The sequence below is a fragment of the Mixophyes fleayi genome, chromosome 1 (genome assembly GCF_038048845.1).
Source record: "Mixophyes fleayi isolate aMixFle1 chromosome 1, aMixFle1.hap1, whole genome shotgun sequence".
NCBI classification, from domain to species: domain Eukaryota; kingdom Metazoa; phylum Chordata; class Amphibia; order Anura; family Limnodynastidae; genus Mixophyes; species Mixophyes fleayi.
The window spans coordinates 99,672,908-99,687,539 of NC_134402.1; the positions used below are offsets into that span (position 1 = coordinate 99,672,908).

At 38.1% G+C, this 14,632-nt stretch overlaps 1 protein-coding gene across 2 annotated transcripts in view; it reads right to left on the minus strand.

Moving 5' to 3' along the window:
• LOC142140654 (uncharacterized) overlaps nucleotides 1-14,632 on the minus strand; it is a 74,528-nt gene that overhangs the window by 37,692 nt on the left and 22,204 nt on the right. For both annotated transcript variants that reach the window (XM_075198409.1, XM_075198399.1), the window contains 5 exons: nucleotides 13,522-13,565; nucleotides 11,908-11,985; nucleotides 8,545-8,741; nucleotides 1,886-1,944; nucleotides 1,250-1,356 (listed from right to left, as the gene is read on the minus strand). In XM_075198409.1, the coding sequence (XP_075054510.1) occupies nucleotides 1,250-1,356; nucleotides 1,886-1,944; nucleotides 8,545-8,741; nucleotides 11,908-11,985; nucleotides 13,522-13,565 (485 nt within the window). The remainder of the gene's footprint in view (nucleotides 1-1,249; nucleotides 1,357-1,885; nucleotides 1,945-8,544; nucleotides 8,742-11,907; nucleotides 11,986-13,521; nucleotides 13,566-14,632) is intronic.

Here is a 14,632-nt window from a genome sequence, read left to right on the forward strand (position 1 = left end):
CTAGGCCATAGGAGTACACTTTACTCACTCTCTTGTTCCTAGAACTACGTTATCCTGCTGGAAGTAGCTATTAGAGGATGGATAGACTGTGGCCATATATAAAGGGATGCACTTGGTCAGTAACATGGTGTGGCATTTAAACGGTGCTCGATCAGTATAAAGTGACCTAATGTGTGGCAAGAAAAACATTCTCTACACCATTACATCACCACCAGCCTATACCGCTGATACAAGGCGAGATGTATCAATGGATTTATGTTGTTTATGACAAATGCAGTGCGTTGCAGCAGAAATATAGGTTGGTCAGTCCAGGCAACGTTTTTACAAACGTCAACTGTCCAGTTTTGGTGATCCTCTGTCCACTGTAGTTTAGTTTCCTGTTCTTAGCTGACAGGAGTGGAACCCAGTATGGTCTTCTGTTGCTGTGTGTTCAGGGATGACCTTCTGAATACCACTGTTGTAACACATGGTTATTTGCCTTAATGTCGCTTTTCTGCTAGCTTGAACCCGTCTGGTCATTCTCAAAGAACTGGCACTCACTGGGTGGTTTTGTTTTGGGTACAATTCCTTGTAAAATCTAGAGAGTGTTGTGAGTGAATATCTCAGGAGATCAGCAGTATCTGAGATACTCAAACCACTTAGTCTGACACCAACATTCATTCCATAATGAAAGTCACATAGATCAGATTTCTTCCCCAGTCTGGTGTGTGGTCTGAACAACAATTGAACCTCTTGACCATGTATGCATGCTTTTATGCATTTAGTTGCTGCCACATGATTGGCTGATTAGATATTTGCATTATCGAGCAGAAGCAGCTAATAAAGTGACCACTGAGTGTATCTATCTGTACAGATATGTACAGGAATAGATGTAACTTTTTCAACCCCAAAAATAGTGAGAAAGGGGAAATATCTATGGCCTAGACAGTCACTGGATCCCAGTCCAATAGACAGCTACGAAAGCCAGGAATGAAAGAAAGTAAATAATTGCTGCTGTTTTGGAGTTTACCAACTACAATCACTGTGAACTACATAGATAATGAGGGAGAGAATGCGAGAGACAGCAGGGTCATTTTTAAATGTGTTGTACATTTGCAAACCAAATTATGTTAAAACACCACATTTGGTAACACTTTTCATTTCAAAAATAGTTCCCACAAGACTATAGAGGGGCTGTTGGGGTACAGTTGAGTAAATGCCTAGAAATTAAACAGTAATGTTCTACCAAGATGAAGTCTAATGTAATTACCTCCTCAGAATGCTTTCAGCTGTACGTCTTCCTTTTTCGGCTGCCCTTGGCCCTCCCACAACACACACAGCAGTGGCTCTGAATCCATCCAGGTATGTGGCACACACCTGCTCACAGATGATTTTATTATAATTATTACAAATAAATAAATACCTGTATTTATTCTCTATGTTAGGCTACTGTATGCATGAACTATGATCAACACAACATATATACAACTTCAATATTTACGTTATTATACCAGCAGTATTATACTATAGCTCTTTGGTCTAAAATGTGAGGATGAATGTGTGTGGTTCATTAGGTCCCACCAGGAATGGTCCTCACCCAAAGCTGCTATATATATATATATGCAATGCATGCTGGGACTTGTAGTTTCACAACACCTGGAGTGTCACAGGTTAGCCAACACTGACCTAGGCTTATTAACTGAAAAGGTCTCAGTTAGACATGAAGCAAAACACGTAAGCTTGTTATCAATAACAAGCTTGTTAGTTAACTGATCGAGAGAAACATAACCAGTTATCACACACAAACATCAATAAAATGTACCAAACCACAAATGATGCTATGTATGGCACATACATGTTTTATTTCAATAGCCCTGTATAAAAATAAGTTATAAAGGGTAAACACCTTATAAGATGAAGAAGGCGCCACTCCTCGAGCACCCAGCACCTCGACTGCTTCATCATCTGAGAAAACAGAAAGCACAAGTTCAGTTATATCAAGTGAAGTCTTAACAATTGTCAGTGCTGTTCAATACACAGGTTCTGAATCCCGTTACACAGGTTTTCCTGTCATCAGCAGAACACAGACACAGCTCACTTGTATATTAAAGCTTTCAATATATTCTTTGGGCTCAAGACATGCAAGCTAAAGGTGACTTTCCCCTTATCACAGAGCCGATTATGAAATTGGACTAAAATGGGTCCTTAACCTCATCAGGAAATTCCCTAAAACACTGTACATAATTCCCTAAACGTAAACATTTTTTTTTTTTTTTTTTTTACAAGAAAATAAATGGTTATGACAGTACCAAATACTATCACAACCATAGCAATACTAACCATAACCGTATAGAGGTCATTACTGCAAACAACTCGTTAATTAATATTTTTTATTTATTATTTGCTACCGAAAACAATTCGGAAAATAAGACCCAATTTGTTTAAAGTAGAAACCAATCAGATTCTGTAATTTTTCTAGTCTAGTTTATTAAATGAAAACAAATATATAACTGGCTGGTATGAAATAAACCACATAGGGGCAATTTTATTAAACAAGCCCTATTAGGATGGTTTCTTCTGTGTGTAACCAATACTTTTTCCCCCATTGATGTTCACTTATGTTCTGAATATATTTAGTACAAACAATTCCAGCAATGTTCATCCCCTCTCCTAACCTGGATTTTGTCACTTTTTTAAAAACAAAAAAAAGATGGAAGCTGCATGGGAAACGGTGCGTTATTAGATCCGTGAGAGGCAGTAATCACACAGCTGACCAAGGCCACAGACTAACATGAGGAGGGGAGCTGACCTGCTTCAGTGATTTTGTCTTTGACAATATCTGTTCAAATCATGACTCTAAGGTAATAAAGGATCATTTGTATTTTGTGACCAAGGTTTACTACGCTGCCTTTTTATAAGCCCTGAAATATTACTTCTATTGAGTACTTGTTCTTTGCTGTTTTCAGAGGGTAATAGTTAAAAATGTGAAATTTTGGAGGAAACAGACAAGATTGAAGACAGCCTGTAAAGTTCATTTTTAGTTCATACAATGTCCAAGGGAAGTATGTACAGTAGAGATAACTTCAATTAACTAAATGAAGAATGGCAAAGGAAAAGATATTGGCTTCCTAACTGCCTCTGTTATACGTGTCAAAGCACTTGAGTCTAAAATGTATAAGAAATCTATGTATTCTCCATCAGCTCCATTTCTTGTCCAGAGAACTTTTAAAAAGTTCATGAGAAAGTTCAGTTAAAGTTCAACCATGTTATATTAGGTCTTTGTCAAGGTAAAGGTTCATTGGGAGGTTAAAATACATACACAATAACATGGGGTAAAACTCTGCAGCTATTTGTCAATATAGCATACCTCATTACTCTCTGGTAGGTAAACATTTACATTGTACATCTGCCTGAAATTCTCATACCAGTATACAGGCTGTCAGCTTTTATAAGGTATATACATAACTCACTGTGTGCACATTTCTACTTGGGAAACAATATTTTTAAATAAATGTGAGTTTATACTAGAGATGAGCGCACTCGGATTTATGAAATCCGAGCCCACCCGAACGTTGCCGATCCGAGTCGGATCAGAGACAGATCCGGGTATTGGCGCCAAATTCAAATCTGAAACTGAGGCTCTGACTCATAATCCCGTTGTCGGATCTCGCGATACTCGGATCCTATAAATTCCCCGCTAGTCGCCGCCATCTTCACTCGGGCATTGATCAGGGTAGAGGGAGGGTGTGTTAGGTGGTCCTCTGTCCTGCTATATCTCGTGCTGTTCAGTTAAGTTCTGTGCTGTTCAGTTAAGTTCTGTGCTGTGCTGTGCTGTGCTCAGTCCAGTGGTGCTGTGTCCTGTGCTCTGTCCTTCTGAGGTCAGTGGTGCTGCTGGGTCCTGTGCTGTGTCCTGTTCAGTCCAGTGGTGCTGTGTCCCATGCTCTGTGCTTCTAAGGGCATAGTTATTTCCCCAATATTCCAAAGTGTTTAAAAAAATAAAAAAAAGTTATTTAAAAAAAATACAAAAAACTAATTACATTTTTTTTTTTAATTACAACAAAATTTGCACAACCAATCCTGCAGTATAAGCCCATTGGTACTGCAATATTACCAAGTTCACACATTCAGCAGTAAAAGTCCAGTGGTTCTGCAATATTACAAAGTTCACACATTCTGCAGTATCAGTCCAGTGGTGCTGTGTCCTGTGCTCTGTCCTGCTGAGTTCAGTAGTGCTGCTGGGTCCTGCGCTGTGTCCTGTTCAGTCCAGTGGTGCTGTGTCCTGTGCTCTGTGCTTCTAAGGGCATAGTTATTTCCCCATTATTCCCAAGTTTTTAAAAAATAAATAATTATAACCAAATTTGCAAAGCCAATCCAGCAGTATATAAGCCCATTGGTACTGCAATATTACCAAGTTCACACATTCAGCAGTAAAAGTCCAGTGGTACTGCTATTACAAAGTTCACTGATTCAGCAGTATAAGTCCAGTGCTACTCTCCTGTGCCGCATATAATTTTTAAAGGCTTTGCCGAGTGTGTGTGGCTTAGGGGTATGCTCTCTTGTGCTACATATAATGGAAAACCAAAATTTGGAGGATAAAGTAGGAAAAGATCAAGACCCACTTCCTCCTAATGCTGAAGCTGCTGCCACTAGTCATGACATAGACGATGAAATGCCATCAACGTCGTCTGGCAAGCCCGATGCCCAATCTCCTAGTACAGGGCATGTAAAATCCAAAAAGCCCAAGTTCTCAAAAAATAGCAAAAAGAGAAACTTAAAATCATCTGAGGAGAAACGTAAAGTTGGCAATATGCCATTTACGACACGTAGTGGCAAGGAACGGCTTAGGCCCTGGCCCGTGTTCATGACTAGTGGTCCAGCTTCACCCAAGGATCTAAGCCCCCTCCCCCCCCCTACAAAAAATTTAAGAGAGTTATGCTGTCAGCAACAACAACAAAACAGCAAAGAACTCTGCCTTCTAAACAGATGACATCACAAATCCCCAAGGCGAGTCAAAGGGTGTTGGTGGTTGTGAACCCTGACCTTCCCATCACTGTACGGGAAGAGGTGACTCCATCCAGCATTTGCAGCACGCCCTCTGCATATGCTGGAAGGATCACCCACAGTCCAGTTACAGATTTGGCTAATGAAGGTGTCAATGTTGTACACTGGGAGGAGGATATTGATGTAGCTGGCGCTGAGGAGGATGTTGATGATTATGATGCAGACAGATACCAAATTGCCTTTCTCAATTTCTATTTATATTCTAGATTATATAACGGCTGAAAAGTTTTCTGTTTTACTCCTAGTGGAGAGGGGATCTGATGCAGACAGATACCAAACTGCCTTTGTCCATTTCTTTGTATATTTGAATTTCTAGTTCTACAGTCTATGCAGGCTGCTTTATTTATATTCAACTACAAGTGTAGGGAGGGGGGGCATAGATAGCCACCAAAGTAACGTGGTCCTTTTAATTTCACTTTCTAGCTCCACAGTCTGTGCAGCCTGCTTTTTTTTATCTTCAAAGTATTTTTATTTACAAGCCTTGCAATCTAAATTAACTAGAGGTAGTGACGTGGTAGAACTCCAAAAGGCAGTTTGGAAGCCCCTGTACAAACTGGCTCTATTTTTTAACTGAGTTGTCCCCCCTCCAGTGTGTACTCGGAAAGAGTTTTTAGTGCAGCGGGGAACCTGGTCAGTGAGCGGCGAAGGAGGTTGCTTCCTCACAATGTTGAAAAAATGATGTTTATAAAAATGAATAATCAATTCCTTAATGAAGTACAGCACTGCCCTCCAGACAGTACAGAGGGACTGTGGTTGTGGAGTCCAGCGGGGACGAATTGATAATGTGTGAGGAGGAGGAAGTACACACTGTAGGGGGAGAGGAATCAGAGGTTGAGGATGAGGACGACATCTTTCCTCAGTAGAGCCTGTTTAGTTTGTACAGGGAGAGATGAATTGTTTTATTGGTGTGGGGGCCCAAACAAACCAATCATTTCAGCCACAGTTGTTTGGTAGGCCCTGTCGCTGAAATGATTGGTTTGTTAAAGTGTGCATGTCCTATTTCAACAACATAAGGGTGGGTGGGAGGGCCCAAGGACAATTCCATCTTGCAACTTTTTTTTTGGCATTATGTGACCATTCAACAGTCGTTTGCCATGTTCAAAAAGTAAAAGAAAATGCCAACAAATTCAATAAATTAAATCAAAAGTTAAATGCCCTGTCATTATTTAAAAGAAGAGGTTTTGACCTGCTAGAATTAGTGTAGTGTTAAGATGTTATAAACACTACACTTGGAAATTGGAGGAGGTATTGTGGCCCCGGTATCAAATTGGGTACCGGGGCCACCCCACTACGCAGTCCAGATACTTGTTTGGTGGAATTCAGACCAGTTGAGGGTTTTATTATTATATTGTGGGGACCACTCTATCTATACCACACTACAACTCTATACCACTCTATTTAATACTTTAATTCTATTTAATACTTTAATTCTATTACTAATTCCCATAAAGAGGAACTGCCGCTTCTATTTAATACTTTAATTCTATTAGTAGTTACCATAAAGAGGAACAAAATAAACCAATTTTACCAAAAGTATAATATGACTTACAAACACTACACTTGAAAGATGGTGCCTTTAAATGAAAAAGTCAGTCTTTATTGCACGACTATGTGCAACAGGGACAGTTTTTTGGTTTACAAAGTCAACCAATAACACTTCGACCCTGTCTGTCTTTAACATACTTGATGGGATCTCAATGACGAATGGTCTGTACCATGTTTGGAGGAGGTATTGTGGCCCCGGTACCAAATTGGGTACCGGGGCCACTCCACTATGCAGTCCAGAAAGATACCTCGTTGCAACGTTTTGGACTAATAACTATATTTTGAGGTGTTCAGAATACACTGTAAATTAGTGGAAATGCTTGTTATTGAATGTTATTGAGGTTAATAATAGCGTAGGAGTGAAAATAAGCCCAAAAACTTGATTTTTAAACTTTTTATGTTTTTTTCAAAAAAAATCCGAATCCAAAACCTTAAATCCGAACCGAGACCTTTCGTCAAGTGTTTTGCGAAACAAATCCGAACCCCAAAAATAATGAAAATCCGGATCCAAAACACAAAACACGAGACCTCAAAAGTCGCCGGTGCACATCCCTAGTTTATACTACATAAATGCAGCATTGTAAATCACTCTTACAAATAATAGCACTGACACAGTGGGTCTTAAACGCCCATATTCATCCGCCTAGATAATAAGAAGGTGCGCACCTCCATGTTGCCCCAGAGAAAATGGGAAGTGCAAACTTTTGCATGACTATTAGTCCAGATAGAAATGGTGTCAATTAATAAAACGTTGCTTTAGCAAACTGGGCCCTTCTTATTAATTTCAACATTGTTTTCTCCCAAATGATCTTCATTTATTTTTTAAATAATAATTGAGCGCAAGTGGAGGTCAGGGCTGTCTTTATTACACATAATGCTTCCATGTATAAAGTGCATGCAAATGGAGTAAAAGACAATCCATCGAAAGTATAGGCTGAAACCCATTCCTTGTCCCCTCAAACATCACTGTAAAAATTGTTATTTTACTTGGATGTGGAGGAGAGTGTAAGCTCTGTGGCCACACACTAACCAACGGAGGTACCATAAATACGGTCTCTACACCACTTGAAGCTTGACCAGCATGCAGCATTCATAATCTGTGAATATTACGGGAAATTGTGTCTACGGACCTCTTGTTCCCAATTTTCACAATGCATCTCATCATCAGTAAAAAAAAGTGTCCATGAACATCTGAATTTAAAATTGTCAGAAAATAAATGCAATATATTGAGCCGTAACAAGGAAGGCAATATTCACTATAAACTTGCAAGTGAGAATTAGTTAGTAGAATTCAGCTGCATAGACACTGGTTTAAATAGCTTCTGTCCAAAACTCTTTTTTTTTTTTTTTTTTAACACACACAACCTGTGAAGATACCCTTTGTAGCAACGGTAAAGGATAGGTCAATGCATCAGATTATCTAAGCACTTAAGTCTGCTTTGGTTTTTAGCCTAGCCACAAAGCAACAAAATCATGACAAACCTCTAATCCTTGCAGACTGATTCTCTGTTGCTAGATAATTCTCCCAAGCAGTATTGTGGTTATCATGAATGAAGACTGACAGTAGGACATGAGAGGAGTTAAGGAGATTATGGGGCAATGGCTCTCTAGTCTAAAATACAGCATAGTAAACTATGTAACCACACCGTGTGTAATACCCACAAACTGTATCAATTATACAATTCACAAATGAATGATTGGCAGGTTATCCTAAAGAATGACATATACAAGCTACAATGTACAGCGTACATATCAGCAGCAAGTTACAAATATTTTACAAGTTCTCTCAACTGTGCGATTTACCTTCTCTGGCAGTCTAGCACATAGGTTGTATACATTTATTTCATATAAACATATATTGTGCCATTCCAGAAAACTTGAAAATGAGTCTATTGAATATATATGTATTACAGTCCCTAAACTGATGCAGCCCAATTAAGATGTTGTTTGCATACATACCTTGAACTTCAGTAATGGAAACATAGGAGAAATCACAGGACACATCTGGAAGAATATAGTGCTCAGGATCGCCAATTTCATAAACCAATTGCTCTGCCACAGTGCCAAAAGAGATAAGACCTCCGGTTTCCTGTGGCTTTGATACGGAGAACTTCCCATCAGAGGTACACTCCACTATTGGAAAGCCAATATTGTGCCTGTTAATTAAATAATTAAACTTCACTTATGGTAAGTTTTGCAGCAAACACATACAGGCAAAAGTGTGATACTGTGTGTATACATGATACATAAAGAATAAGGTGCTTTAATATGGTTACTGTTACACCTGGAGTGCAAATGAAATGTCCAATCTGGGTCAGACACCTACAATTATAACTTAAACAACACTGTTTTAACCAATAATAGCATATCCCTATGGACGTATGGGAGTGTTCTACTGAGTAAGTTTTTCCTACTATATGTATAGAGTTAAAAAATAAACATTGAGTACAGCATACAAGTTCTGATGAACTGAGCTTGGCAGATTAGGGTGTTCCTTGGAGCATGTGGGCCAGACACAGCAAACTGCCTGATTTCAGCTCCTAAATAGAAAAACGAGGTTTCGTGTTGCAGGATGAGATATTGAAATGAACTTGCGGAAGATACACACTTAGGTAAGCGGGTGTCAGCAGAGCCAATTTGATTTTCACATAGCTCTGATCTGGGGAAGTGATAGTTTTACTTTTGCCGACATCCCAGGTCTACGGGGGTAATTCTTAACAGAGAAGTGTGCAGAAAATCTTATATTAAATAGGACACTGCACTGTATAAATCGGAAGTATATTAGCTGAAAACATTCTGAGAAAATGAGGTATAATTAAAGTTACACTTTTAGGCTGGGTATACACTACAGAAAATCAGATCATCCCGATCAGCATGCCGAATCACACTAAACATGTTTTATAAGATTTACCTTCAGATCTGTGCTCTTTATCTCTCACCAAGATGGTGACTCTGCAAACTCCATAGAGATCTATGAACACTGACGGTCGTGAGTACATACACACTGCAGAATTGGAACAACATCGTTCCATCGTTGACCGGGATTTTTAGTTCAGTTTATAAATCAAATTAAGCAATATGATGTGCTATGAAAGGATAATTGTTCATTGTTGGAGCGTACACACTAATGTGATATGGGGCCAAATGGTCGTTTACCACATGATTGGTAAGATAATCGCCTGAAAACCCTGTAGTATGTACCCAGCCTTACATAAAAGAAGTCTCTCCTACACTTTAACTCTTACATTGTTTTGTGGAATGATCAGAGTGGGGATTGGTAAGAAGATCCCTATTTATAGAACACATTTGATATTTGTTCCATGTTAACATTACCACTTATATTTTATAATTTCCTCCTAATACCAGTGGCTACTAATATGTGAATGGGAAAAGGGAAAAAGATTTAGCAACATTCTAGCACTATAATTTCTGGAAACCCTATTTGTGATATCTACCACTTGGTGTGTTCACATAATGGATCTTCTACAAACTCTCTAAGCTACAGACACTATTATTGACAATTTAGGGATATTGTTTCTCAGAACAGAGAAGTTTTAAGCTAATAAAGCAGAGGGGGAAAATCCACACAGATACCAACTGCAGCACCGTTATTCATTATATGATGTTCTAACATAACTATTTAGAGCATACTTATCAACTTTGTACGGTGTGAAGTGGGAGTGCGGAAGGGGGCGGAGCAGATTGCGTCATTTTGGCGCTGCCCCTGTGACACAATGATATAACTGTCTTTTTGTTTTGTATATATATCTATAATATAAATGTCTAGTGGCGTGTGTTAGTCTGTCTGTGTGTGGAAAAAGTAAAACCAAGCTGCAGCGCCACCTGCTGGGCGGCGTTATACACTGACCTACTAAATTCTTAGTGTGTGTGGGAAAAAAAATTCAGAAAGGGCTGAAGTTTGGTATAGTAAGATGTTTTTAATTTGTTAATTTAATTTGTTAATTGTTAAAAGTGTTTATAAAGATTTAAAAAAAATATATATATATTTCTTGAAGGAGAAGTGACAGTTGGGAGTGGTTGGTGGTTGCCGGGGGTGACAGTGGGGAGTGGTTGGTGGTTGAGGCCTGGGCTATGGCCCAAATGCATGACAAGAACCTTTTTAACACCTTAAGTAGCTTGATTTGACTAGAATGCATGAGTATCATGCACGGGTTAACTTATATATATATATATATATATATATATACACATACATACTTACACACACACCTTTATATTGCCATGCAGCTGGTACCATGTTTACGGGATATACCGACCGCGGGTGTATTTCTTCATGAGGTTTTGTCTACACTTTGAATGGATTTTAAATGCCTGTATGTATACCTCTGAAGAAACTGCATCTGAGGTAATTTAGCTGAATATCATGAATCCTGGTGGAAAACTATTTTATGATGGAAATGTATTTATGATTTTCTCATTACAAGAGTTTAGAATACCAAACACCATGAAATGAACAACAAATTTCTCCTTTATAGAATAATGTTTTTGTGTAACTAAGCACACAATAACATACAAAATACACCTATATGTACATTTTAGTTCAAGAAAATAACTGAATTTTAACATAACTGTGTAAAAAATGAAGGGCTACAGTTATTTTCTTCTAAAGTGAGAGAATGATCTATAAAAATTAACTATGACCTTGTTTAAAGTCTGCCCAGAGTAGACTGCACTACACATGATATAATTACACAGCTTGTGTGCTGCTGTCTGCTCTCAGGCTTCCTGCACAAGGCAGCTGAGGTGCGATTCTCCACTGCTAGGAGGTGATTGACACAGAAGGGAAGAATGTCTGCTATCAGTCTACCACATGTGGTGACCTGCCCAGGCTAGAACACTGGTACTGATTACTCTTCAATAGGTGATTAGATAAGAGGGCAAGATAATTATACTATACATTCAACTATGCCCCCCCTTCCCTAATAAACATGTGGGGATATAAGAAACACGGTTCAACGACACTTCAGCATAAAATATGCATTGTGTATGATGAAACAACATATCTCTGCAGTTCACTCTCATTAAGACTGTCAAACTTTAAAGATCATTTCAGTCACTTAAACTTTTTTCATTCCTCCTGTTAACTTTAACAGAGATTCCTTTTTACTGAAAGTTCAAACATTTATAAAGTTATTAAAATGGCAAGAAAAAAATAAAAGGGCTCTTCTGTCAGCACTAATACTTTCTACATTAAATAGGTGACTTTGAATGAACTCCACGGGAGACAAAAAGACATTATGAAAATGAAGAAAAATAGTGATAAGAGCATTTTAGCCAAGATTAAAGCGAGTGTTTACTTACCAGTCTGGTATGAGATGCCAGTCTGTGTATATTCCGCCAGTGCACTGGGCGCCACATTCTATCAGGTGACCGGCGAGACTGCAAAAGAACGTGAGTTGTGTATTAGGCAAAAACACCACAAATATTATTTTTGCAGTATTATTTCACAGCTCTCTGTACACAATGGGCCCGATTCATCAAGGCACGTATCTGCCAATTTCCAGCGTATCGTCCGCAAATTTGATTTACGCAAGCCCAGAACTTGGCCACACGCATCTAAACACAGCAACATTCAATTCCTCTTGTTATGCAAAGGACACTTACTACAGCTTACAAATTTCTGGGAGGGAATGGGGCGGCGAAAGGGGCGTTCGCCCATAGTCAACGTACAGTAAGGGTGTGCTGAACTCAAGTCCGATTCAAGCTTTCCGCATCTCAAAGATACTCGATTTTCTGCTTCAGCTAAGAGAGTAGCATACGTCCTGATTACTAGTGACAACAGGCGCATATGCATGCTATAACATGTGTTTGCAATCAGGAGCAACTGTAAAACTGTATTTAATTAGCCATTAAATCTTCCTAATAAATGTGTTTCATGACTACAATATATATATATATATATATATATATATATATATATATATATATATATATATATATATATATATATATATATATATATATATATATAAAGCCCACCTTTTAACTGTTCTATCACTAATGCCTATATTAACAACAGTTGGCATAGTACCATATAATTATTGCCCATATCCTGCAGTGTCTTGTTTAGTAGAGCGGAGCAACCTACGCCCAAATTCATCAGCCCACGTATCTTCAGATCCACTCCTTGTTGAATTCGGGCGCGCGTATGCCTGAATTCTGTGCGTTTTAAAACTAATGTAGGTTGCGCTCAGTATGCGTTGCCTAGATGAATCAGGCCCAATATGTATAGTATCTCTTTACTTGGAAAAACCCCAATGCCAATACAATATAACAAATATGTTTAAAAAGTTTAGAAAGACCAATTTTATATGCATAAAAATAGTGCACGCTCAATTCAAAATCATCAGAAAGCGCAATGGAGTTAACATGAATATATAACAGTTATGTGCTCAAGTCCAAAGGGCTATTTCTAGACATTAGCTCTTTAAACAAACAGCATGATTTGGGGGTGGCAATGTTCTGATTTTAGACAGGAGCCTATTAGAATAAAGACAGTATATTTGAGGTATATTGGGTGGATAAGATTGTGGCTGTTTGGAAAAATATGGGTGTATGGTCCTGAGGTGAATTTTTTCCAGTCTTTTATTTTGAAATGTTGACATGAAAAGTGCAGTAAAGATTATGTTTGTTACCACCCCAAAACTCAATCCACCAGAGCCCATTTACTTACATTCTATCATTTCCACTGAACTACGGCAACCAATCAGCAATTAGCTATTTATCTGCTTAGTACAAGTTAGACAAGTGTCTGGTTAGTTGCTGTGGTTCAGAGAAAAATTTGCACTTACATGTAATGTAACTAAACAAACCCTAGTGTGTAACTTTCAATTAAACATACTATACATTAAATTAATAGAATACATAGACCTCTATAAAGCAGCCAGTATTATGTTTTGCATAAACCATATTTACCTTCCAGCTGCAAGTAAGTCAAAATCATTTCTTTTCCAACCAAACTACAAACAGATAAAGAGAAGGTTAGCCAAATTTTCTCACATGGAATTATGATTCATTAAGCAAAGTTAAGTAATAAAAATTGAGTAAGTAGTCTCCTGGACAAAACCATGTAACAATGCAAGGGGTGCAAATTAGTTTTCTATTTTGCACATAAGTTAAATGCTGTCTGTTTTTCCTGTAGCACACAAATATCAACTTTAAATTTCAGTGTACAAATAAGCTATCAAGTATTTGTGTGCTACATGAAAATACAGACAGTATTTAACTTATATGCAAAATAGAAAACTAATTTGCACCCCTTGCATTGTAACATGGTTTTGTCCAGGAGACTACTTACTCAATTTTTTTACTTAAACATTAAGGGCTAGATTTACTAAGCTGCGGGTTTGAAAAAGTGGGGATGTTGCCTATAGAAACCAATCAGATTCTAGCTATCATTTTGTAGAAGGTACTAAATAAATGAAAGCTAGAATCTGATTGGTTGCTATAGGAAACATCCCCACTTTTTCAAACCCGCAGCTTAGTAAATCTAGCCCTAAGTATCGGTCTCAAAATGTAGCATTGGACGCCGTGGGGTGTAATAAATTAGCCGCAATATTTCAGGTACTATAATACCACAACATCGCAGATTTCTTCTCAGAAATCCGCAATGTTAAATCGCATTGGAGTGCCTTCACGACCGTACCGGAGGCTCTCCGCTGCAAACTGAATACCTCCCATGGGTGCCAAAACATGTTATCACTTATTTATTTAGTAAATAATAAAGCCACTCTCAATAACACTCTCAATAACACACCTTTACCTGGTTTATAATATTTATTTAAAGTAATCCAAATGAGTTGCAGTAATTAGTTATACAGCAGATTAGGCCAGAAAAGTAAACCACGCATGAGAATTTACTATATAAGATTATTAAACGTTTGGCCAAATTACACGGCTTCAGGTTTTTAAAAGTAAACTTTACACAAATTGATCTAAATTTGTCAACTGATCAAATAAACGTAGAACACACATATGCTGCGCTACTTAGTGGGACATGCATGTAACATTGTATTTGTCTATGTCT